Source organism: Ursus maritimus, unplaced genomic scaffold, assembly GCF_017311325.1.
Source record: "Ursus maritimus isolate PB19 unplaced genomic scaffold, ASM1731132v1 scaffold_29, whole genome shotgun sequence".
NCBI lineage: Eukaryota > Metazoa > Chordata > Mammalia > Carnivora > Ursidae > Ursus > Ursus maritimus.
In genome coordinates this window covers 2,644,605-2,668,369 of record NW_024425452.1, presented here as the reverse complement: position 1 = coordinate 2,668,369, position 23,765 = coordinate 2,644,605, and the positions used below count along the sequence as shown (strand labels likewise).

General features: G+C 53.6%; 1 protein-coding gene across 1 annotated transcript in view; it reads right to left on the bottom strand.

The window, feature by feature from the left end:
• Positions 1–701: 701 nt before the first annotated feature.
• The window catches only part of PTK7 (protein tyrosine kinase 7 (inactive)), a 62,437-nt gene continuing 39,373 nt past the window's right edge, over positions 702–23,765 (bottom strand). The window contains exons 5-22 of the mRNA XM_040643437.1: positions 23,496–23,598; positions 22,923–23,113; positions 22,679–22,829; positions 21,555–21,703; positions 21,042–21,308; positions 19,163–19,296; positions 18,875–19,010; positions 18,619–18,738; positions 16,825–16,974; positions 16,551–16,701; positions 16,326–16,453; positions 14,912–15,115; positions 13,985–14,140; positions 13,116–13,348; positions 12,066–12,146; positions 3,963–4,114; positions 2,174–2,352; positions 702–1,691 (exon numbers count right to left, since the gene is read on the bottom strand). Of these exons, the coding sequence (XP_040499371.1) occupies positions 1,531–1,691; positions 2,174–2,352; positions 3,963–4,114; positions 12,066–12,146; positions 13,116–13,348; positions 13,985–14,140; positions 14,912–15,115; positions 16,326–16,453; positions 16,551–16,701; positions 16,825–16,974; positions 18,619–18,738; positions 18,875–19,010; positions 19,163–19,296; positions 21,042–21,308; positions 21,555–21,703; positions 22,679–22,829; positions 22,923–23,113; positions 23,496–23,598 (2,846 nt within the window). The 3' untranslated portion in view covers positions 702–1,530. The remainder of the gene's footprint in view (positions 1,692–2,173; positions 2,353–3,962; positions 4,115–12,065; positions 12,147–13,115; positions 13,349–13,984; positions 14,141–14,911; positions 15,116–16,325; positions 16,454–16,550; positions 16,702–16,824; positions 16,975–18,618; positions 18,739–18,874; positions 19,011–19,162; positions 19,297–21,041; positions 21,309–21,554; positions 21,704–22,678; positions 22,830–22,922; positions 23,114–23,495; positions 23,599–23,765) is intronic.

The window sequence follows — 23,765 nt, the reverse complement described above, 5'->3', positions numbered from 1 at the left end:
CTGGCTCTAGAGTAGTTGCGGCAATTAAACGAGAGAATGCATGTTAAGTGCTTGGCCAAGTCATTGCTGTAAAGCACATATCCAATAAATATTAGCTGTTATTTTCATTACTGAGAAGCGTGGTGAGGAACAGAAGGAACCAGAGGAATTTCAGACTTAAGACTGAGTTATGGACTACCTTCTCTTGGTTGGGGAACCAGGCTGAAGTTACTGGAATAAGGCAGAGTATGACTGATGACACCAGGTCTAACTAACAAAGGGGTGAGAATCAAACCAGTTGAGTGCCCTCGACAAGGGCATCGATGAGGCATCAAGCACCACCGCTCTGCTCCCTCCGAGAGTCTTACAGGGATTCAGAGCCCTGACTCCATCATTAACTCCTTCTCCAACCCTACTCTAACTTGTCCCCCCTTCCCGCCTTCTACCCTCCCTCCCTGAGTGTGAGGGTTAAGCCAGCCAGCAAAGAATAAGCAGCAGGCAGTCAGAGAGCAACACAGGGTCACACGGTCAAGAGGTGGTCTTGCGTCCTCTGAGCCCATGTTCTCCACTGCTCCGTGAACCAGAGAGAAAGGCCAGTGTCTACTGGTTATTCCTGTCCAAACCCCACTAGACTTCATGATAGCATATGGACACTTCTGATGAGCGAGGGATGAAGGGACACCATCCATGGACAAGGGCAGGGAATGAGCATCACAAGCAGGTTGTAAAAAAGGCTTCTTTATTGAGAGCAGCGAGTGTTAAAAAAAAAAAAAAAAACAAAACAAACAAACAAACAACAACAACAACAATAAAGGTGTGAGGCAGGGTGGCCCACCCTCCCCACCTCTTCCAGGGTCCACCCCTCCCTCCCATGCCCCCCACCCCACGCTGCAAGTACATACAAAAGCCGCCCATGGTGCATACAAAAAGGGCGGGTTATATAGTGTCAAAAGCTCCTGAAAACTCCTTCATCTGCCAGGCACTTAGGATGAGGAAAGGAGAGAAGGGTGGGGAGGAGGCATGGGTCTGGGTCAGCGTGCACAAGTCCATGGGGTGAGGATTCACTGACGCATCCTCCGTAATCCTGGTGCAGACCCCAAGGTGGGCCCCGGGGACCAGAACTATCCAAGAACTTGAGTATGATAAGGAACTCCCCTCAGACCCAGCTCATCTCCAGCCTAGCCCTCCCTGGGCCAACTTGGCAGGTGAGTGGCAGAACTGGACCTGGTCAATGGGAGGAGACCCAGGCCAGAAACTGGGGTTACCTGAGGTACCCACACTGTCCCTGATGGGGGGAGGGGTGGCAGAGAATGCTGCCCAGCTCAAGGCCCTAGTTACTCAGTCTGGGTCTGCATCAGTCTGCCCAGGGGCTGAGGATGAGGAAGAGGAGGAAAGCCCAGGCCCTGCCCAGACCTGAAGATTGCCTGCGGCCCCAGGCAGGGCCCCCGGGGCCAAGGAGGACAGGCATCTTGCCCATCATGCTGGGAGCGCCCCCGACGACGTCCTCCCTGCCCACACCATCCTGAGGCGCAGCCTGCCTGGGCTCCTTCCTCACGGCTTGCCGTCTGCGGGGTTGTCTCCCAGGGTGTTGGCGATCTCGCTGAAGGAGGGCCGGTCCTTGGGGCTGAGGGCCCAGCAGCGCTGCATCAGCCGGTAGAGCTTGGGAGGGCAGCCCTCAGGCTGTGGGAGTCTAGCCTTCCCGGCCTGCAAGTCTGCAGAGAAGATGTCGGATGGAGTGTTAGTCAAAACATTCAACCACCTGTCCAGCTCTGCGGAGCCCGTAGTTCCCACAAGCAGCCACGCGAGGGCGACCAGGGTTGGGGCGCTGGTCAGTGAGTGGTGGGTGGGCAATGACTCCAGGGGCATACGGGAAGTATCTTGCAATCAAAGGTGGTGACTCCCGTGACCCTGGCCCTAGCTCTCTCTGGGCTGGTGAGGGCAGGGTCCACAGGAGGCAGCCAATGCATGAGGACCGAAGCAGGGTCAATAGGCAGGCGTCAGAGTGGCTGGACTGGGCACGGGGGTCAAGGACTATTTACCAACCAGTATAAAAGTATTAATTAGTATTTCAGCTGGAGTAGCCGTATCTGTACACCTGCTAACACACCGGCCCGGGGAAGTGAGGCAGGACCCTGGGCAGACTCCCCACCTGGAGAACATCTGGAATCGTCCTTTGGAAACACAAACTGCCTACCTGCCAGCACTTCATCATCTGCCTGCCCACCATGGGGCATCTCTCCATGGGTGAACACTTCCCACATCAGCACACCAAAGGCCCAGACGTCCGACTTGGTGGAGAAATCGCCCTCCAGGATGGCCTCGGGGGGCATCCAGCGCAGCGGCACCCAGGCCTGGCGGAAGTGGTAGTACTCGCTGTGGGAGGGAAACACACACAGGCGTGGGGTGGGGCTCCCATGGCTCACGGGGTGCAATGGGGTACACGGCCTGGAATCCCCAACGTCACCCCAGGTCTGGCTCTCATACCCAGGCTAGAGCCCAACTTTTCTCAATTAAGGCACTCAGAGAAATTGTTAGCATTAACGCTGAGCACGGGAGTACGCTGGATGAAAATTTGGAGGTATCCATGTGGGGTCTGACAGTTAAAAAAAGTCCATTAAGAATCAAAATTTAGGGGCGCCTGGGTGGCACAGCGGTTAAGCGTCTGCCTTCGGCTCAGGTCATGATCTCAGGGTCCTGGGACTGAGTCCTGCATCGGGCTCCTTGCTCAGTGGGAAGGCCTGCTTCTCCCTCTCAAACTCCCCTTGCTTGTGTTCCCTCTCTCGCTGTCTTTCTCTGTCAAATAAATAAATAATAATAAAAAAGAACCCCTTTTTGGAAATTCCATACTAAATTATTGATTAGAGCAGTAGTTTCCAACATTGGCTAGTCATTAGAATCACCTGGGAGCTTTAAAAAACAAAACAAAATTTAACCATTCTTCTGTTATTTGACGTTTAGAAAGCATAAATTTCTATCACCATGTTGCATCTCGTAAAGGAAAACCACTATCCGCTATTAAAATATAAAGGGTCCTGGGGCGCCTGGGTGGCTCAGTCAGTTAGGCACCTGCCTTTGGCTCAGGTCATGATCCCAGGGTCCTGGGATCAAGTCCTGCATTGGGCCCCTTGCTCAGCGGGAAGGCCTGCTTCTCCCTCTGCCTGCCACTCCCCCGGCTTGTGCTGTCAAATAAATAAAATCTTTAAAAAAAAATCAAAATTTGCTTCAATGTTAGTATTTTTTTTTTCAGATTGTATTTATTTATTTGACAGAGAGAGACAGACAGCACAAGCAGGGGGAGCAGTAGGCTCCCTGCTCAGCGGGGAGCCCAATGTGGGGCTTGATCCCAGGATCCTGGGGTCATGACCTGAGCCGAAGGCAGCTGCTTAACCAACTGAGCCACCCAGGCACCCCCAATGTTAGTGTTTTTAAAAGCTAACAATCATATATATTTTCTGTTTAAAACAAAATGTAAAAAACGAGAACACGTTGAATGGAAAGAAAACTTAAAGAGCTTTACTAGTGATAAACCAATTATGACTAAAGCAACAGCCTGACGAGCTGTGGTGACTCAGAGCCAGGGTGACTCGCAGGGAAGTCCCCGAGAGGCTGTGTGGTGTGTGCAGGCATTCCAGAGCAATCTCTGGCCTGGCTGCTGAGCTTGAAGTTTTGGGCTTTAAGACAGCAATTACTGAATTCAGGAAGTTACAGAGGGAACCATATGAATAGTTAAATTACACATGAACTGTTAAAAAGTCTGACCAGTTATTTTTAAAAAGGTTCATGTTTTACCCCCAGAGAAAATTTGTAAGTGTCGGTGCCCACTGGCTAGCAAGTCTGCTGCACCTTTGGAGAAAGGATGGGGAGGCCCTGTCCCTTCCCAAGCCCTCCAGCTTTGGGCCAAGCAGACACTAAGACCTTTCCCACACCCCCCCAAGCCCCCTCTGCCCTCTGCCCCTCGCCACACCCGCCCGGTGCCCTCCTACCTGTTGTACACGTCCTTGCTGAGTCCCAGGGCCGACACCTTCACCTGTCTTTGAGCGCTGACCAGGCAGTTCCGAGCGGCCAGGTCCTTGTGCACAAAGCGATTGTTGGACAGGTGCTCCATGCCCAGGGCCACCTGGGTGCACAGTGCCACCTACAGCGAGAAAGGGGCCTGTCAGACAGCCCAGGACTAGAGATCAAGGCCACAGTCCTCCACACAACCCATGGTGAGGTCTCGGTGCCATCAGTGTGACGCACAGGAAGCCCTGAAGCAAAGACCTAACAGCCTCGCTTTCCTTCTCTGTACAATGTGGGTAACAACAGCACCTGTCCCACGGGCTTGTTAGAAGAACTGAGGTAAATGAAATTCAGCTCTTGGAGCCACTCTGGCACACAGGAGTTCAACTAGGTAAAGGGCACACGGGGCAGGAAGGACACATAGCATTCACTTTTTTGGTGAAAAATAACTGGGCACGGGGGGCGCCTGGAGGGCTGATTCAGTCGGGCGACTGACTCTTGGGTTCGGCTCAGGTCATGATCTCAGGGTCGTGAGATGGAGCCCCATGTCGAGCCCTGCTTTGGGCTCAGCTCAGCAGAGAGTCTGCTTGAAATTCTCTCTCTCCCTCTCCCTCTGTCCCACCCCTCAACGCTCACACACACTCACACACACTCTCTCTAAGTAAATAAATAAATCTTTGTAAAAAAGAGAGAAAAGAAAAAGTATAACTGGGCAGTAATCATAGCTTACATGTTTATGGGTTGTTTCTTTTTACTTCAAAATTACGTATTTTCTTCCAGTTGTGTTTAAAACAAAACAACAACAAAATGTGTGTGTGTGTGAATGTACGTACACACATGACTGGTTGCCTCCAAGGAGAGGAACTGGGGACTACAGAGTAGAAAAGTAGGGAAACAGGATGCCTAGATGGCTCAGTCGGTTAAGCGTTTGCCTTCAGCTCTGGTCATGATCTCAGGGTCTTAGGATCGAGTCCCGCATCGGGCCCCCTGCTCAGTAGGGAGCCTGCTTTTCCCTCTGCCTGCCGTTCCCCCTGCTTGTGCTCTCTCTCTCTGACAAATAAATAAATACACTTTTTTTTTTTAATTTTTAAAAAGTAGGGAAACTTAAATATTTTTTTTAAAGATTTTATTTATTTGAGATAGAGCAAAAAAGAGAGAGAAGGAGCACACGAGTGGGGGAGGGGAGTGGCAGAGGGAGAGGGAGAAGCAGACTCCCCACTGAGCAGGGAGCCTCACCCAGGGCTCCGTCCCAGGACCCTAGGATCACGACCTGAGCCAAAGGCAGATGCTTAACCAGCTAAGCCACCCAGGTGCCCCCTAAATATTGTTTAAATTCTGAACTGCATATAGAAAAATCCGTAAAATATACATACACTTCCAGAAATAATTATAAAGCTCACACCCAGGTACCTGTCACTAAGTAAACAAACAAAAACAAAACCCAACAACGCTAGCCTCCCAGAAGCCACAAAGGCTCCTTCCTAATCGTGAATGTATATTCTCCCTCTCAAGAGGTAACTGCTATCTCAACGTTCACGATCATCACGGCTGCTCTTTGTAGTTTTACCACCGACACACACATCCCTAAACAACAGAACTCCGTTTTGCTGCTCTGGAACCGGATCACGTTGGAAGCATACAAAATGTCTACACTTTTGTGGCTTGATCCTTTTACACAACGGTGTGAGATTCAGCCTTTTTGCAGGGACCACCGTACAATGTCCCTTTTCACCAGGAGTATGCCATGGCTCATTTATTCTAATGCCGACAGATATTTGTTTTTTTCCAGTTTTTGGCTCTTAAGAACAGGGCTGCTATGACTATTCTGATGGGTACACACGCGTGAGTTTTTTAAGATGGTGAGGCATGGGTCATGGAGTAGGAGTATCGCCAGCCTACAAAATAATGCCAAACTCTTCGCCAAAGTGCAAGACAGCTGGGGATATTTCTCACTGATATCCTTTTTAAAATGTTGACCATGTGTATACATGTCACATATAACACATTATGTAACACAGTAAATGGAATTATGATTAAGTTAGACTAACATTTTCAAAGTATGTATCAATGCACCGAACAAACAGTGAGCACCTACTGTATACCATACACCGCTGGGTGCCGGTGGAATACAGCAGGCACAGCAGGACAGGGTTCTCGATGATAGGGCAGTCTAGAGGGGAGACGAGAACTGTATCCGCAGGGGGATACAGCAGGGAGAAGGTGGCCCATGCCCACAGGGAAAAGCTGAACGCCACGAGAGTGCTTGCAAAGATCCATGGCCCCTCTGTCGCCTTATATCCAAACCTCGGGGAGCAACCATTTTGGGACACGTGTGACCTGAAGCATTTCTTTGTATGTAAAAATAAAGCAAACAAATGAAAAGGGGTCCGTGGGAAGATTATTTAACAAGTCACTGGCCAGCTGTGTGTTTCTCCCGGCATACGGGCTGCCTCTCAGCATCCACAAGGGAGAAGTCACCCCCCCACCTCACGCCATCGTGGAGAAGTGAAGATGAGAATGTGGCCAGTAAATGACGTCAGCAAGGAACTAACAATCGAGGCCCCGTGATAGCATTTTTAATATATCTGACTGTGAAAGGTCAAAATTTATGTCAGGGGGTTCAGGAAGAAAATGCGTGAAAATAACATCCACGTGTCAATGGAGAGAGTCAATGGGGTAAATGCAAACAACTGAATCTGGAGTTCCTTGAACTACTCTTACACCCTTTTAGGTTTGAAATATCAAAATAACACTTATCAAACACACACACACAAACGGCCAATAAACACATTAAAAAACACTACTAAGTAAAAGCAGCCCACGTGTAGACCAATAACGACAGGAGGTCAGAGGTTAACCAGAGATTATGGTCCGGGCGCCTGGGTGGCTCACAGTCAATTACATGTCTGCCTTCGGCTCGGGTCATAATCTCCAGGTCCTAGGATCAAGCCCCGCGACGGGCACTCCGCTCAGTGGGGAGTCTGCTTCTCTCTTTCTCTCCCCGTAGCCCCTCCCCCCAGCTCATTTTTTCTCTCTCAAATAAATGAAAATCTAAAAAAAAAAAAAAAAAAACTACAAAGATTATGGTCAATCGGCTTCTATGCTTCTGAAGTTCAAAAAGGGAAACAAGCGGCTGGGAGTGGTAGAGGGGCTGCTGCGAAAAGGAGACCACCCAATCAGAGAGAAGAGCACGGGAACGTGTTGAACCTACTGTGTGCCGAGCCCCGCGCTAGGCTGGCTGTCTCCCCTGCTTGCAGTCTGTAGGGTGGGGGCCATCCTCAGCTTTACCCATGTACCCCCCTAATGCCAGAGCCTAGCTCTTTCCTCAATACTGCAACTGCCTCTCCTGGGTCACATCGCTGGTGATGGGGGACACAGGTAGGGCTGTCTGCTCATCAGCAAGCCCAGGGCTGGTGCTGGCTACAGATGGAGCCTTTAGCATCCCTGGCTGGCTCTGAGCCCCTTCACTGGCCTGGCTCCCAGGGTCATGGAAAGGCCGGCGGAGCAGCCAAGCCCACACACCGAACAGGGGGTCACTCCAAAGGCAGATCTCAAACTGTGTGCACTGGCCAGTGACATCCCTGTGGACCCCCCGCCTCTACCGGTGGTTTGCTAACTGTAGTCACAAGCTATTCGTAGGTCATGAAACCAATTTAGTCAATCTTAACTAGCAATAAACTTTTAAATGGAATACACAATATCAGAGTACATATTACTTAGTAAGGGTAAAGGTCATTCATAAAACTTTTCATTAAAAATATACACACACATACACACACACACACGCATGCATGTGACGGCTTGGGATACAAAATGTGTTTTTTTGCGACTGGGTCTCAGTCAAGAAAAGTTTTAAAAATAATGGTCCGTATCCAGATGGCCAAGAGACACATGGAAAGATGCTCAACATCACTCGTCATCAGGGACACGCGAGTCAGAGCCACAGCGGGATTTCACCTCACACCTGTCAGAACGGCTAGTATCGAAAAGACAAGACATAACAAATGTTGGCAAGAGTGTGGAGAAAAAGGAACTCTGGTGCAGCCATTCTGGAAAATAGTATGGAGGTTCCTCAAAAACCCAAAAATAGGGGCTCCTGGCTGGCTCAGCTCGCAGAGCGTGCGACTCTTGATCTCGGGCTCCTGAGTCTGAGAAATGGTTTGGGAAAAAGCAAATTGAATGCTGTACTTTCTTAACACCAGAAAAAACAAAATGAAACAATGCTCGAAACCTGTGTTGTCCAAAATAGGAGCCCCTCGCCCTCTGTGACTCCTTAAGTGAATTAAAGCTAAATAAACTTAAAAATCAGTTCCTTAGTAGCCGTAGCCACATTCTAAATGCCCAGGAGCCAGCTGAAGCTAGTGACCAGCACACTGGACAGCGGCAGCCAGCGAGCATCTCCATCACGGCCAGAAATTCTTCAGAACCGCCGATCCAAGCCACCGCCACACCGGGCCTATCTACGTATCCAACACACTGGCTGACACTGCACGTGCCCAGGGCCGAACCAAGGACACCATCGGGAGCTGGGAAACGATCTCATATTCTTGGTGTATTTTCCTTATCTGAAGTGAAAACACAAAAGCTCCACTTAGCTTACAACCAAACATGTGGCCCCACTGATGAGGGTTAAAGAAGAGGTCAGGGGCGCCTGGGTGGCACAGCGGTAAGCGTCTGCCTTGGGCTCAGGGTGTGATCCTGGCGTCGTGGGATCGAGCCCCACATCAGGCTCCTCCGCTATGAGCCTGCTTCTTCCTCCCCTACTCCCCCTGCTTGTGTTCCCTCTCTCACTGGCTGTCTCTATCTCTGTTGAATAAATAAATAAAATCTTTAAAAAAAAAAAAAAAGAAGAGGTCAGGTGAACAGGGCCACCAGGATGACTGGCTCCCCACTGGGTGCAGAGCCCCCCACTGTGTCGCCATGGAAAAGTAGAGGCCGCCACACTCCCAAAATCGCCCCCAGACTGCCATCCTCAGAATACCGCCACGTGCCGCAGTGGTCACAGGGCCAGCTGACCACTGAAGTGGTCGTATCATTAACAGACGGACTCTACTTCAGGCTTCAAAACCGCAGGGCACTGCCCGGCCTTGCCAGGTTATCTGTGAGGGACAAGCCTTCTGCAATGTGCCCTCACTGGACTTGCCATTCCCCTCAGCCTGCTCTCTCTGTTCTGGCTCATTAGCTCAACAGTCCGCTGCTAGCCAAGGGAAAGAGAAGAGAGTGGACTTGGCATGGTGACTAACTTGCTTTCTTTCCAGAGGGGTAGTGCTTCTGGAAACACTGGCTAAGTTGAATGGTAAAAGGCAATTCTGTTAGACCCCAGCCAATTACGTGTTTCCTTACTGCTGGGCAAGATGCCATCAGATGGCCACAGGATTCATTTTCAAATACCGTTGCAAAGGCCCGCTCTTTGGGAAAGGCCAGGCCCACCCCTTCGCTTCCAACACGCCAGCCTCATGCTCACCCATGCTCTGGCTAAGCCCTGGGACGCCATTGCTGTTCTCATGCTACAACATCTGGCTGCACGCACCACTGTCCGTCCTCGAGGCTGCTAAGCTGACCCTGCTCCTTGTCCCATCCTTAGCTTGCAGGGACCCACAGACAAGTCACAGGTTACAGTTCCGACTTCAAAATCTCCCATCATCTCATCAGCTACTCGAACACACGCATGACCTCTAACACCCAGGGCCCGTGTCTGATTTCTGGCACTATCCTGCTGCTGTCCTGAAACTCTCCCAGGGCTTCTCGTGGCCCATCCACACCAACTAGGCGCTCTCGTTCCAATTCTACCCGACCAGGGAGCACCCTGCTTACCATCCCACTTCCCCTTAGAAACTAATTCTTCCTTCTTCCATTCCCCTAAATTCGAGGAATATAAAATGATATAACAGCTCAACAGATTATTTGTACAAGAAAGTATCTACGATTTTAGTATACCTTTCCTACAAATTTTCATTTTCATGGAAACCCCCAAAAGCATTATTTTTCAAGTTACTGATCAAGACCCACATGCGTCTCAAAATCAATTTGGTGGGTTAAAAAAATAGGATAGGAAATATCAAGTGCATCAAATACAGTATTTTGAAAGTGTAAATTTAGGGGCGCCTGGGTGGCTCAGTCAGTTAAGCATCCAAGTTCAGCTCGGGTCATGATTTCAGGGTCCTGGGACAGAGCCCCACATAGGGCTCCCTGCTCAGTCGGGAGTCTGCTTCTCCCTCTCCCTCTGCTCTTCCCCTTGCTTGTGTTTTCTCTCTCTCTCTCAAATACATAAATAAATCTTAAAAAAAAAAAAGAAAAGAAAAGAAACAGCTGGAGAGCCTGTTTGAAAAATGCAGGTCCTCAGACCCCATCCTTAGACATTTCTATTCCCTCAGTCTAGAAACCTGCATTTTTTATTTTATGCAAAGCCCACTTCCAATTAGATGCAGAATATTGTCCTAAGAGTGTGCAGAACCCAACTTATTAAAGCTCCCCAATCAGATTTAAGATGCTAGGGGGAAAAAGTGGGGGCAAGATCTTTAGCACAGGTGGTAATGACTTTCAGTCAAACAGAGTCCTTTAAGTCATGTGACAGAGGTCACTGACTTCCTGTCTGCCTGCCTACGTCCCTGTCCCAGAGAAACCTACCTGACTCCCCTCTTTCCTGAAGCCATCCCCTTCCTGCCATTCAACTACTTCCTCTCCTTGAGAACTGACTTCAAATTGCTTTTTCGACCAGCAAACCTTCTCTGTTAACCACACCGTCTGCCCACCTAAAGGACACGGAGGTCTTTGATGTCTCTTAACTTATGCCTCTCACTCATTTTCAGTCGTAACTGAAGTCTACAAGGCACATGCCGTATGCACTTTCCCAAGCTCCCCCGCTAGATCCTAAATGCCCCAAGGATGCCTGGCAGTTTCCATTTTGCAACCCCAAGGGTCCTTGTGGCCATGACTGGCTCAGTAGAGAGTCACTGGCTCCTTACACGTCCTGCTTGGTGAACTCTGGGGTCCTGACATCCGACTGAGGAGCACATCCTGTCCTGCGGCTTTCCCCCTACAGCCACTGAAGACAGAAGCTGCAGCTTCGTGGGGATGGAGGCAGGGGCCTGGTGTCAGGAGGCCAGACATGGCCGATGTGGGGCCAGGTCACTTGTCCTGGGTGGGCTGCAGTACATTTACCTAACATTGTGAGGAAGTCAGCCTGAGGGGCGCAGAGTGACTTCCCCAGAGAGACCAGGGGTGACCAGGGTCCCACTTGCCTCACTTATCAACCAGTCATGCCTTTCTGGGCTGACCCCAGAATCTGTGACCTGGGTCAGCCGACAAGGCGCAAGGTCACCTGGGAGGGAGGCCCCTAGCAGTGGCTGCCTACCTGCCCTGGGCTGTGACTGGTCTCTGAGGCGACCCTGCTGTCAGCCTGGCGGCTGGATGCCCAATCCCAGAGGAGGACCCATTCCAGCGGGGAGGGAAGAAGGCTGTGGGCAGGAAGAGCTGGGCCACAGAAGGTATCATCTGAGGTGGGCAGAGGGGAGTAGGCAAGCTTTCCCTTCCCCACTGTTTCAAGCCAGGTCTGCTCCACTGTGGGGCCCCAGCCACGGATCTGTGCCCAGAAGGCAGGAGGAGAACGGAAGGAAAGGCTGGGCGGCCCATACCCTGAGTGAGAGTGAGAGTGTGAAAACCACAGTGGCTGAAACACGGAGCAGCCCTCTCACAGAAGTCTTCCACACTCAGGGCCGCATCCTGCCCCTCCCTCGACACTTGGGCTGCTCCCGCTCCCCCAGCTCAGCGCTCACTGCAGGGGGCAGATGGCCCACTCCAGCAGCAAGGGCCAAGGGCAGCCCTTCCAAACGAAGGCATGGCAGCAACACAAAGGCATCTGGGGGCTACGTGATCTGGGACAAGTCCCTTAACCTCTCCAAACCTCGGTTTCTTTATCTGCAAAATGGGGCTAATGACATCTGTTTCAGAGGACTATCGTGATGGCCGAGATAACATATGTAAAGTCCGGCCTGTTCCGCAGGGAACATTCCATCAGCGGCACCTCTATCATGATGACTGCCTTGATCCTGGCCCACACTTGAGGATCTCTCCCGCCCTGTCCTCACCTTCTGCTTGGTGCTGAGGGGCTGTGACTTCAACTTTTCATCCTTGCTCTGCGAAATCCTCAGGAACTGTTTGAGGTCTCCCTAAGGGAAAAGCCAAGCATCTCTGTCAGGTCAGAGGCCAACTATTATCTCCGAAGCATCAAACCAAGCAGGGGCTCACAGAGCGCCTACCTGGGCAGAAGCAGCCCTGGCCCTGCACCCCCACCCCGGCCAGCCCCCCTCCCTTGGGGGAAGTCCAGTGGGAATTTAAAAAATACATAGGAGATGGCTTCTAGAAGCTCTCTCAGTCGGAAGGACAAGACCGCCATTCCTACCCTCAGGGGAGCCCCAGACAGGAAGGTGACAAAGATCTTGCCCTCAGGGAGCCAAGAGGAAAACACAGCTCCTAACCCTCACAGACCCCTGGAGGAGACCCCTGTCCTCCGGGGGTTTATCATCTAAGAAATACTGAGGGAGCAACAGCAGCAGAAACATGCATAAAGTACTCATAAACCCTTGCCAAGGGCAAGAAGAAGGATTGCTCCTCCTTCCTGCAGAGCTGGGGGATGTGACAAGCGGCAGCCTGAGGACCAAGGGAGTAAGGCCTGGATGGGTTGGGGAATGCAGAGTAAGGGGCAGCTCAGGGCAGCTGAGGTGGAAAGAGAAGGCTGGCGACGGGGCTAAAATGGGACCGGATTTCCAGGAAGGAAAGCCGGGTCTGCTAAGTTTACCCTCAAGGGGTGATGAGCCCTGCAGAGATGGAACAATGACAAACCAAAGAAAAGCCGAGTCAAAGGAGAACACCTGGGATGCAACCGTACGGTGTGCAGAGTGAGGGACTGGGAAGAACTGGGGACTGGCCCCCAGACATCGGGCTGGCAGACAGGAAGGAGGGAGCACGGGTCAAGGAAAAGCAGGTGTCAGAGAGTTAGCGGCAACAGGAGGCTGAGCGTCTCCAGGGGGCAAGAGCGGGCAGGCTGAGACCACATGAGATGAGGCTCCCATGGTGCCCCCCCCACCTGCCAGCAGGGCACTGCCCTGCCCGAGATTCCCAGGTCCTCCCCAGCATACCAGGTCCACGTACTCCAGCACCATGTAATGGGGTTCGGCTTCCCGGCACAGCCCCAGGAGCCGCACCACGTTGGCGTGGTTCAGCTTCCCGAACATCTCGAACTCCCTCCGGAAGTCCAGCTGCTGCTGTTCGTCTCGGCTCTGCAGGCTCTTCACAAGCACCAGGGTCTCTGCCACCCCCTCCTCCAAACCCTGCGCCTTTGCCAGGAACACCTCCCCAAACTCACTTTTCCCTGTGGGTACAGGTCTGGGTCAGCCAGCTGCCCTCACCCCAGCAGGGAAGCTCCCAACTGGGGAGGGTGCCTCGCCTCTCTACACAGAGGGGAATCTTCACTACACCCCACCCACCCGACGGCACCCCACCCACCTGCTCGGTGACCCTGAGCAGACCACTCCCCACCCCACCCACCCTGGACTTCATGGTCTCCAACAACAGTACAACCGAGGGGTAGAATTAATACCCGGCATTTTCCAAAGGATGGCTTGTTTGACAATTTTAGGCGGCTCTTGATAAACGTGTTAATAGTTACCTGTTTTAATGTATACTCAGAAAAAAATTTAACTACCACGAATCCCAAATTTCTCACATTTTTTCCTAGAACAACACTAACTTGCATTAATTTTGTTTTGTTTTGTTTTTAAAGGCAGCCCATCTGAAGGAAACACCAAATAAACAATCACAGAAATGACGAGAGCTGGGGAGGGGAGCCATGGACAGGCACCGGGGACGCACTGGACTTATCTCCCCTCGGCTTCCTGCCCCCGGCTCCCACGTACTGGGTTTTAGGGACGTCAGAGCCAGAGACCCTAACCGAGCCTCCAGACAGGCCTGTCATTACGATGTGACAGTTGTGGCCAAGGCAGCATACCCAGTGTGGTGATGGGCTGCAGGCTGGTCCTCGGGAAGTGCATCTTGTCAGTCGTGCTGTGGCGTTTGTTGGTGGCCGCAGGGCCAGAGCCCAAGCTGGTCAAGGCCACTTCCTCTTGGATCTCTGCGGAGGGCTGCCCATTCTGCAAAGGCCCACCTGGGAAGAAGGGGCATGGTGGGCGACGGCGGGGAGCAACATGAGACCAGATACTCTGGCCACCATGGAGACCTCGCTTCTCTCCCCCAGACCTCTACTGCCGTCAAGCGGGTCCAATCAGCTTCCACGCAAAAAGGCCAGTGCAACTGGTGAACTGATGGGGTAGGGGGTATAGGCGTCCCTCAGAGTACAACCACCGACTGACGCAGCTGATTACCACCTCTGGAACGGAACCAGGACACGAGTCTCATCTGAGCCACCGGCCCCCGGACACTACATCAATGTAAGGGGCTTTGCTTTCGTGGGGGCCTCCTCTGTGTGAAGCCCTAATCGGGCACAAAGGGGAATCACAATGAGGGAGACCCAGGCCCTGCTCCTGAATGCCTAAACGGATAGGGGCAGCCCAGCAATGCTCTGAGGGGAAGGGTCGGAGCAGGGACACAGACAGAATGCCCCTGGGGGAACTCGAAGACGAAGGGGGAAGACAGATGTGCTACAGAAACACGAATGCGAGTACTGACTGCACCCGTGGTTTAGCAGGGCAGGGAAGAGCAGGCCGGCAACGGAGACGCTGGCCCCGAGGCCCCAGCGAGGTCCTGAGCCAGGCTGCTCAGCCCCCACGGCCTGGGAATGGGCCAACTCCCGGCTTCCTGCTAGGGGTGGGGCAGCTCTGCCCGGGCCCCGGTTACCCAGCGCACAGCTCTCTGTGTGGCCGCCGGGGGGCGCCCAGCGCCTGCACAGCGGCCCCGCCTCCCCGCCACCGCTCCTCACCATTGAGACACTCCATCTCTGGCTCCTCCGCCTCAGGCTGCTTCTGAAGGCGCTTGGCCTTGCAGCGCTTCTTGCAGTAAAACATAAGGCCCAGCACGGCAATGATGTAGGCCACGGCAGCGCCCACGGACAGCCCGATGGTCTGGATCATCTTGTAGGGGGGAGGGCTGCCCGGGCCCTCGGACTCCTCCAGCACCGGCTTGTCTGAGAGACACACAGAAGGGTCTGGCCGGGGGGGCCAGGGAAGCAAACCCAGCCCTCCTTCGCTACCAGCCCCTCCCCACCCTACACAGACCACACCTCCCAGACACTCCGTGGCCTGACGGAGCCAGAGAACCAGGGAGGGTCACCACTGTCACTGGCTTGAACAACGGCTGGGTCCATGGGCCCCACCAAGGTCACAGAAGTTCTGAAGGACATGAGGCCAGTGAGTCCCTGGTGCGCCTCTGAAAGATGAGGCTAGGGACGCATGTAAAAAATGGCACTGTCAGGATGCTGACACAAACCCACGCTATCCTTAACAAGCTTCCTAGGTGACTTGGTATCTTGAACCAGGCCCTGAAGAGCAGCATTTGGGAATTCCTGATTTAGGATCCCAGACACTGCCTGACACAGAGCCAGTTCTTCAAGAAACGCTGTTTATGGAAAGGATCTTCTAGTCTAGGGGCTTTCAATAGCCTAGCGTCCCACAGTGAAAGAGGAGCCAGGAATCATGAGGGAAACTGAGGGAGAGAGGCCCATGAGGGAGACCATGCAGGATCCCCTGACTCCGGCCCACAGCTAAGGTTTCAACCAAGGGGCTTTATCACTTTGCTACTATCCATTCAAAGTTCCACAGAATATTTTGTCTAGAAAAACAGTTCTGCTACTAAACCACAAGTGTGAGAACTTCTCATTGAAACCACTCTCATCTTACAGATGCAGAACCAAGCCCCTGGAGAGGAAATGACACCTCATGGGCATAGAGCTGGTGAGCAGGAGAGGCCAGACCTGAACCCGAGGCCTTGACTCTCAGAGCCCTTCACCTGATGCATCATCTGCTCTGGGCCTCCAGGGCAAAGGAACCCTTCCCTGCTGCACCCTGGCCTGCTCCCCTCCCTGCCCACCCAGAGATAGGTTGCAGCTGCTTCAGGAGACCTGGGAAGAAGCATTTCAGGACAAGAGCACCACCCCCATGCCCTCCCAACACGCACACACACATGCACACAGGCTGTGGAATGTTAAATCAGCAACAGCCCGGCAAGGAACCTGACACGATGCCACAGCAGGGTAAAGGGGACCCAAGCTGAATCCCAGCCGCCAACACAAAGAGGATCTCAGTGTCTTCCGTATACAGGGAGCCGATGAAAACAAAGATGAGAAGGAAGTCTGGCCCCAGCACTTCCTGTGCAGGACACCGCTCCCCAGCACATACCCACAACGTAGAGGGGGGCCTCCGTGTGCTTGATGTTACAGCTATTGCCCGCGATGCAGGTGTAGCGGCCTGAGTCCTCGGGGGCCACATCGTGGATCACCAGGGAGCCATTCTGGAAGATGTGCATCCTGCCAGGAGAGAAGCCACAGTGCTGGCACCTCCCCAGCTCCTCGGAAGACCGGCTGCAGGAGAGGTGCAGTGGGTCAGGGAAGCAGACGGCCCTACCTCGGTCCCAGCTTGGTGGGGTCCAGGATGCGGTCTTTGCCCTTCCACTGAATGAGCGGCTTGGGGTCCCCCTGGGCCTCACACCGCAGCAGGGCTGTGTGGCCCTGGTACACAGTCGTGCGCTCTGGCTCCACCTTGAAGGTGATGAAAACTGGATGGGAAGAGCCCAAGAAGGGGTGGGGAGCAGTGAGCCACGGGGTTGGCAGGGTGTGGGCTGCCCCCCGCCAGCCCAGGGCCTGCCAGCCCCAGCCCCAGGGCCCTGCCACGGTCGCACCTGCCACGGTAAGCTGGACGTGGGCACGGATCTGGCCCTGCAGTCCATTGGAGGCAATGCAAGTGTAGTTGCCGGCGTCATCACGGGTCACCCTGGAGAAGTGCAGCGTCCCAGCGTTGTCTGTCACCCACTCTGGGAGGCTGCTCCCATCTGTGGGGGCGATGAAGGGAAATTACAGGCTTGACCAGAGTCACAGGGTAGCTGGCAGTGCGCTCTGTCACCCGGCTCTACTCAAAAAGGTGTTGTTCGTTGCTCCTGACGACCCACAAAGTCCAAACTGCTGAACCAGACGCTGGGAACCCCCCCGTTACTTGCTGCTTTTTCCAATTTCTCAGTCTCACCTCCTTCCACTGCCCTGTACAACATCTCACTCCTGCAAAACTGGACTTCCAATGGGGCCCTGACTTTGCCTTGTTCTCACCCTCACCTCCTGTCACTTCTCACTCCTAGAATCCTTTCCTGCCCTTTCCCAGCCAGGCTTCAGATCCGTTTGGAGCCCCACCTCTGACAGAAAGCTGCGGGGAGACCCTGCTTCATCCCCGAAGCCCGCAGTCCTACTCTCTAGCTCGTACTACTCACGGAAATGTAAAAACTGCTCCAGCCCCTTGACAGACAACTTGGCAATCTACAGCAAGGGTTGCAAAAATGTGCATACCCTTTCATACATAATTATTCCACTTCTGGGAATCTCTCCCAAAGGAAATAAACCCAAATCCAGAAAAAACTTTGGCTTAAGGATGTTTATTGCAGCAATAAAAAGAGAGAGCGAGAAAGGCAGAGAGGAAGAGAGGGAGGCTGGTAAACACCCTAAATCTCCCTCATTAAGGGAATATTTAAGTAATTACAGTGAAGAAAATCATCAGAATATTAGTACAATCAGCAAAACCAAAGTTCATGTATAAAAGCATGTGGAAATGCTTGAGAACGTTAAGTAAAAAAGGGTATAAAATTACATAATTAACTGTATCTTCTTTTTCTATAGTAAGCATGACTTACTCAAGTAAATTTAATAAGTGAAAATTATATATTCAATAAAATTGTTATGTGCAAACAGAAAGATATACATAGAAAAAGAAGGGGGCACACACCCAAAGATGATGGATAGCGGGATTACGCATTTCCCCCCAAAAATTTCTTGTTTATTCTTTTTTAAAGTTTTTTTTTTTCCTTTTCTCTTCTCTTTTTTTTTAGAGAGAGGAGAGTGTGCATGCGGCGGGGGGGGGGGGGGGGGGGGGGGGGGGGGGGGGGGGAATCAAAGCAGGCTCCACACCCAGCTCAGAGCCCAATCACATGACCTTGAGATCATGACACGAGCCAAAACCAAGAGTCAGACGTCCAACCAACTGAGCCACCCAGGTGCCCCTAAAGATGTGATTTTTTAAGTCAATTCTACCCTCAATGTAGGGGTGTAACTCACAACCCCAAGATCAAGAGTCCAGTGCTCTACTGACTGAGCCTGCCAGGCGCCCCCACGAATTTTCTAAAGGAGCCCATGTTACCTTTCTGTCCCCAAGGATGACTATTTTGAAGGGAGAGGGAGGACTTCACAGCACTGTCTGGGCCAAGCCAATCCCTTGCTGCCTCAATCATTGTCCATGATGTCTAATGTCATAACCTGACCTCCCTGGTGTCTGGCTCCTTTCTTCCTAACTAGACTGTAAATCGGCCCCACATTTCTTGTCTTTCCCACAGTTCCTGGCAGGGTGCTGGGCCCTCGGCTGGTCCTTGGACACGCATACATCTGACCCGTGGACTGTCCTACCTGCCCCCACTCCATGCCCACCTGGTACCCACCTGCCCGAATCCACTTAATAGTAGGCTTTTCTCGGCCTGTGGCTGAGCAGGGCACCGTGGCCTCCTTGTCAAACTCCATGCACTGCTGCGGCCGGGGCGGTGGTGTGAACTTGAGCTTTTCTGTTTCAGCAGAGGGAGGGTGGGTGAGTGGAAAGAGAGACAACCAAGGCAGCCCGAGAGGCCAGGGCAGGCCTGAAGATCTGGGCCCCTGCTGCTCCCTCCCCTGGGCCAGGCGCACCCCCCCACGGGCACTCACCCAGCACCTGGACCCGGGCTTGGGCCTCGATGCTGCCGGCTGGGGTGCTGCTCACGCAGCGGTACCACGTGCCATCATACACCTCCACGCTGTTGATGCGCAAGGTCCCGTTCTTGGAGACTTCGAACCGCGAGTCCTGTGGCACACATTAAGGGACTGTGGGGGGTCTCAGCTCCACAAGCGTCTTCAGGGGAGCTTCGGGGGAAGGAGTGCTAGGGAGCTGATCACAGAGGAGAGCCCCGGAAGGGGATTCTGCCCCCTTTCACCAGGAGTAAGCCTCATTCTCACCTCCGAGATGAGCATCTGGTTTCTGTACCAGACGACTGTGGGTTTTGGTGTGGCCTGGGTCAGGCAATGCAAATAGCCTGGCTTGCCCTCCTCCAGCTGGCTGTCTTGGGGCTTCTTCAGCCACGTGGGCACAGCTAGAGGGACAGGGAGGGAAAAGAAGACCAATGAACATTTCTGCAAAACCTAAGGAAACAATCCCTCAAAATTCGAATCCCACACTCAACCCCAAGTTCAGAAGCCCCTGTCTGCTCTAGTGAAAAGTGCAACAACGACCCTTTAGTGAGGGCCTATGGGCAGCACACTTGGAACATGCTCTTAGTTAATGGTCACAATAAACCCCATATGTATGTATTTCTAGACCCATTTTACAGCTGAGAAGACAGAGGTTTAAAGTAGTAATGGGATGTGCTAATACCTAATAGATAGGATTCAGATCCCCGGTCCATGTGCCTCCAAAACCCTTGCTCTTTTCCTTACACTGAAATGCTCCAAGGCTCGGTCCTCAGATCCCTGCTCTGCTTTAGCCATCCTCGTTCCCTGAGATCGCAGCCAGTCCGTGGCCTTCAATGCCATATATGAGTGCATGATTCCCAAACCTATACCCTGACTCCTGGCCTCTCTCCCCACGAGCTTCAGACTTGCCAACCCAACTGCCTACCGCACCTCCAGCTGGATATCCGATAGGCATCTGAGCGTTACATGTACAAAAGAGAACAAGTGAGTTCCCCAGAACCAGCTCGTCCCCGTTTTTCCTACCTCAGCAAACACTGTCCCTATGCAGCCAACAGCAGAGGTCAAAACCTAGCCTTGACTTCCCTCTCTATAGCCCCTCCTGTCACATCCATTCTGCACAAACCCTATCTACTTGAGCTCCCCCAAATCCTGAATTTGACCACCTATCTCACCTCCACTGCTACCGCTCTGTTCCAGGCCCGTCGACACCTCCCCCGAGTGATTACAGTCATCTACCAACTGGGCTCCCTGTCTTGACTCCTGCCCCTCACAGTCTGGTCTTCTCAGAACAGCTGAGAGTGATCATTTGAGAATGTCACTCTCCGACTCGAAACCCTACAAGGACTTCACGTCTGACTCGGGGAGGGAGATTGTTTGCAAAGAAGGTCGTAAACAGTTCTCCCATCCCTTGTTTCTTTGCACCGTGTTGCTGCCACTTTCCCCAGCTGGAGACAGCCTACTTCTCTCCTGCCTACAGTCTGGGTGGCCGGTGACGGGCCTGGCCCAACACAGAGCCCAGTGGAAGTCACGCTGGGCAACTGCTGAGTGCATGCCTTGAGAAGGCTGGAGGCTTCCACCACTGGGTGAGGAGCCCCGAGCTGGTCTGCTGCAGCACCCATGGGGAGACACCTGAGGCACCCCGTAGATACATCCTCCATCAACCTCGAGACACGCGAATCAGGCCACCAGGGAATGGGCAGCCACCAGCCGACCTACCAGCTGACCACAAGCACATTTGATCTTTCTGACCGTCTTGCAGGGTAGGTAGTGGGCTATCAGCTCCATTTTATGGATAAAGAGACTGAGCCCTGGCAAAGAAGGTGGCTTGCCACATATCGTCCCTCTGAGCATGGGGGAAAGGGTGGGACCTGGGTCTCTAGAACCCCAGTCCCTTGCTCTTGCTCTGAAGTCAAAACGACTATTTTTCTGTGTGGGCTGTCACCCCACCTTCTGTGCCTGGCTCTTCACGGTCTACTCCAACATCACCTCCCAGCAGCTGAGTCCCCAGCGTGCAGAAACCAGAGCTGAGAGGGCCTCAGGTGAGCCCCAGGGGGGCCTCTGCACGTCACACCCAGAGACCAAGGCCTTGTCATGGGACCCGAGCTCCCCTCCACCTCGCCTCGTCCCTCAGGGCAAAGGTGCTCACTGGCCACAGTGATGTTGACGTCCTGTCGCCGCTGACCGGCCAGGTTGGCAGCGTGACAGGTGTAGACACCAGCGTCGCTCTCCGCGGTACCAGCAAACACCAGTTCGTGGCCTTCCTGGAAGACTCTGCCGTGGGTGGGCAGCCGGGCTCCCGCATGCTCCCACCACACACGGGGCTCCGGCAGACCCTGAGGGGGCAAACAGGCCACACGCTCCTCACGGCCAGCTGTGAACACCCGTGGCTCAAATGGCAGCATGTCTTCGATCTCTGCAGGGAGGGGAGCAGGAGGCAAACCACCTGATTACTGTGGGTCTCAGGGTACCCCATGCTCTCCCACAGCAAGCTTTGGCCCTTTGTAACACAAACCCCTAAAATGCTGCCTCTCCTCTTCCCGCCCCAGCATCCTCTTCCTCTCTCTGCCAGCCAAGCTGCTTTCTGAGAGGACCCAGGAGCCTAACTCTCTACGTGCCAAGAATGTTCCCCCACTTCAGCAGCCCAGATCCAGGGACCCACCTGCCAGGTGAAGCGTGGCCTCAAGGACGACGGGAGGGCCCCTCTGCCCGTGGCCTATGCAGCGGTAGACCCCTGCGTTGCGCGGCCGGACCTGAGTCAGCAGCAGGGACCCATTGGCAAACACAGTGGCTCTGCGGAGGTGCGGGGGACTGCAAAGAGGAGAGAGCGCTATTTGGAAGGGAATGAGATGGAACCCCATGCTGCGAAGGCCAGAGGTACCGGAAGGAATTGGCCAGGAACAGGACAGAGAGAAGGAAGCCCCCATGCCACGTCGGGATGTGTGTGTGTGTGTGTACACGTACATGCGTGTACTCATTCATGTTTGTGCACAGGTGTGTTCCACCTACAGCAGACTCAGCTTTTGGGGTGGCGAGGTAAGCCACATTGTCATGGGAGACAGTGAGTCATCAACAGCGTGCAGCTGTGGACACAGAGGGCCACCTTCCCGCAGGGTTAAGACGAGCCTGCCAGTAAGGCCCCCAGCCCCAACAGTCAGGAGCCCCTCGGCCACACCAGATGACCTGCTCATGACATCTTCAGGGCTGAAGCCAGGTGGGATCCCCTAGCCTAGAGAGCCACACCCCCGAGGACCAAGGCCATGCTGGCACCACAAAGGAGCTCTCTGCTCTCATTCGGCCCAGGGAAGGACAAAAGCCCAGATAAAGGAGCTGACACCACCCAGAACCTTCTGGAAGTGGTTGCTTCCTCCAAAAAGTACGTGTGTGTATGTGTGTGTGCGTATGCATATAAGGTAACCTTACCATCCAGGGCCTTCCTATCCAGACAATGGTCACCAGGTCCCCTCTATCCCTCCAACCCTGGATCTCTACTCCCATCCCAGAAGACCCATATAGGCAGGAGGAGAGTGGGGAGAGAACAGAGCCACCACCAGCTCATACAGTGCCTTTGCGTGAACTGGAAAAAGATGCCCTTCCGGGAGGCTTCCCTTTGTTGAACTCATTTTGTAACAGCAAGACATTCTACTGCCATCTGCTGGAAACTCGAAGTAATACATGTATAGGTCTAGGATGTCTGCAGTACTAATCCCATTCTTACAGAGAATGCATCTGTACAGCACACAACCTGTACCACCATACTTGAAGGCCCCTTGCCAGACGCCTTACCGGCTGCGGTTAGTGATGGGAGTCTCATCTTCAAAGACCCACTGCAGGCTTGGGGGTGGCTGGGCTGAGAACTGACAGTGGAACATGGCCTCCTCGTTCCTTGCCACTACGATGTCCTGAGGTGCCAGCACTACCCTGGCAAAGCTCTCGTCTGGAGTGGGAGAAGCACAGGTACGTGAGCGGGCAGAGTGGGGAGGCCCCTCCCATCCCTGCTGCACCTTCTCCATCCCCACCCCGGGCTCACCCGCAATGCTCAAGGTGAAGTTCTGGCTGCTGCAGGTCTGGCCAAAGGCGTTTTGGGCACAGCAGGAGTAGAGGCCACTGTGCTCAGGGCTGGCCGGCCGCAGGGTCAGGTTTCGCTCCTTGCTGCTGACTGTGTGATTGCTCTGGCCATCGGAGAGGGGGCTCCCATCTCGGAACCACTGGTAGGTAGGCCTGCAGGGCCGAGGGGGTCAGCAGCAGGGAGGCAGGGGGTACTCAGATGGCCAGTGGACAAGATACAGAATCGGAGGGCCGGGGCTAGACCCCTCGGTTTACAAATGGGGAAATTGAGGCCTGGGAGGGGAAGCGACTTGCACAAGGGCAGACAATAATTCAGGGGCATCATCAGGTTGAGTTTCTCTAACTCTGCTCCCAGAATCCAGGATCATGCCTCCTCCTCGGGTCACTAGGGGCTAGCGTGGAGCAGCATCCGGGCAGGCAGGGGTGGTTACGGAATGAAGCAAGGTGCCTCTGAATAGAGTCCGGGTTTCGGGGAGACACCCCTACTTGTCTAGAATAACCCTCGCCATTCCCACCCTCAAAGTCGGCTCCTTACCGAGGGTGCCCGTCAATGTGACAACGCAGCGTGACCTGGGTCTGTGGCTGGATCTCAGCTTCTGAGGCTGGATGCTTCAGGACCACAGGACCAGTCTCAATCCCTGCAACAGAGGCCGTGGTGGCAGAGTGAGGGGCGGGGCAGAGCAAGGGGGCCAGGGAGGGCGGAGGGGAAGGAAAAGCAGAAAAGGACGTGGCCTGCAGGCTCTCGCAGGGAAGCCCTGCAGAGCTGAGGCCAGGGCTACACACAGGGGGATGCGGGGGGGGGGGG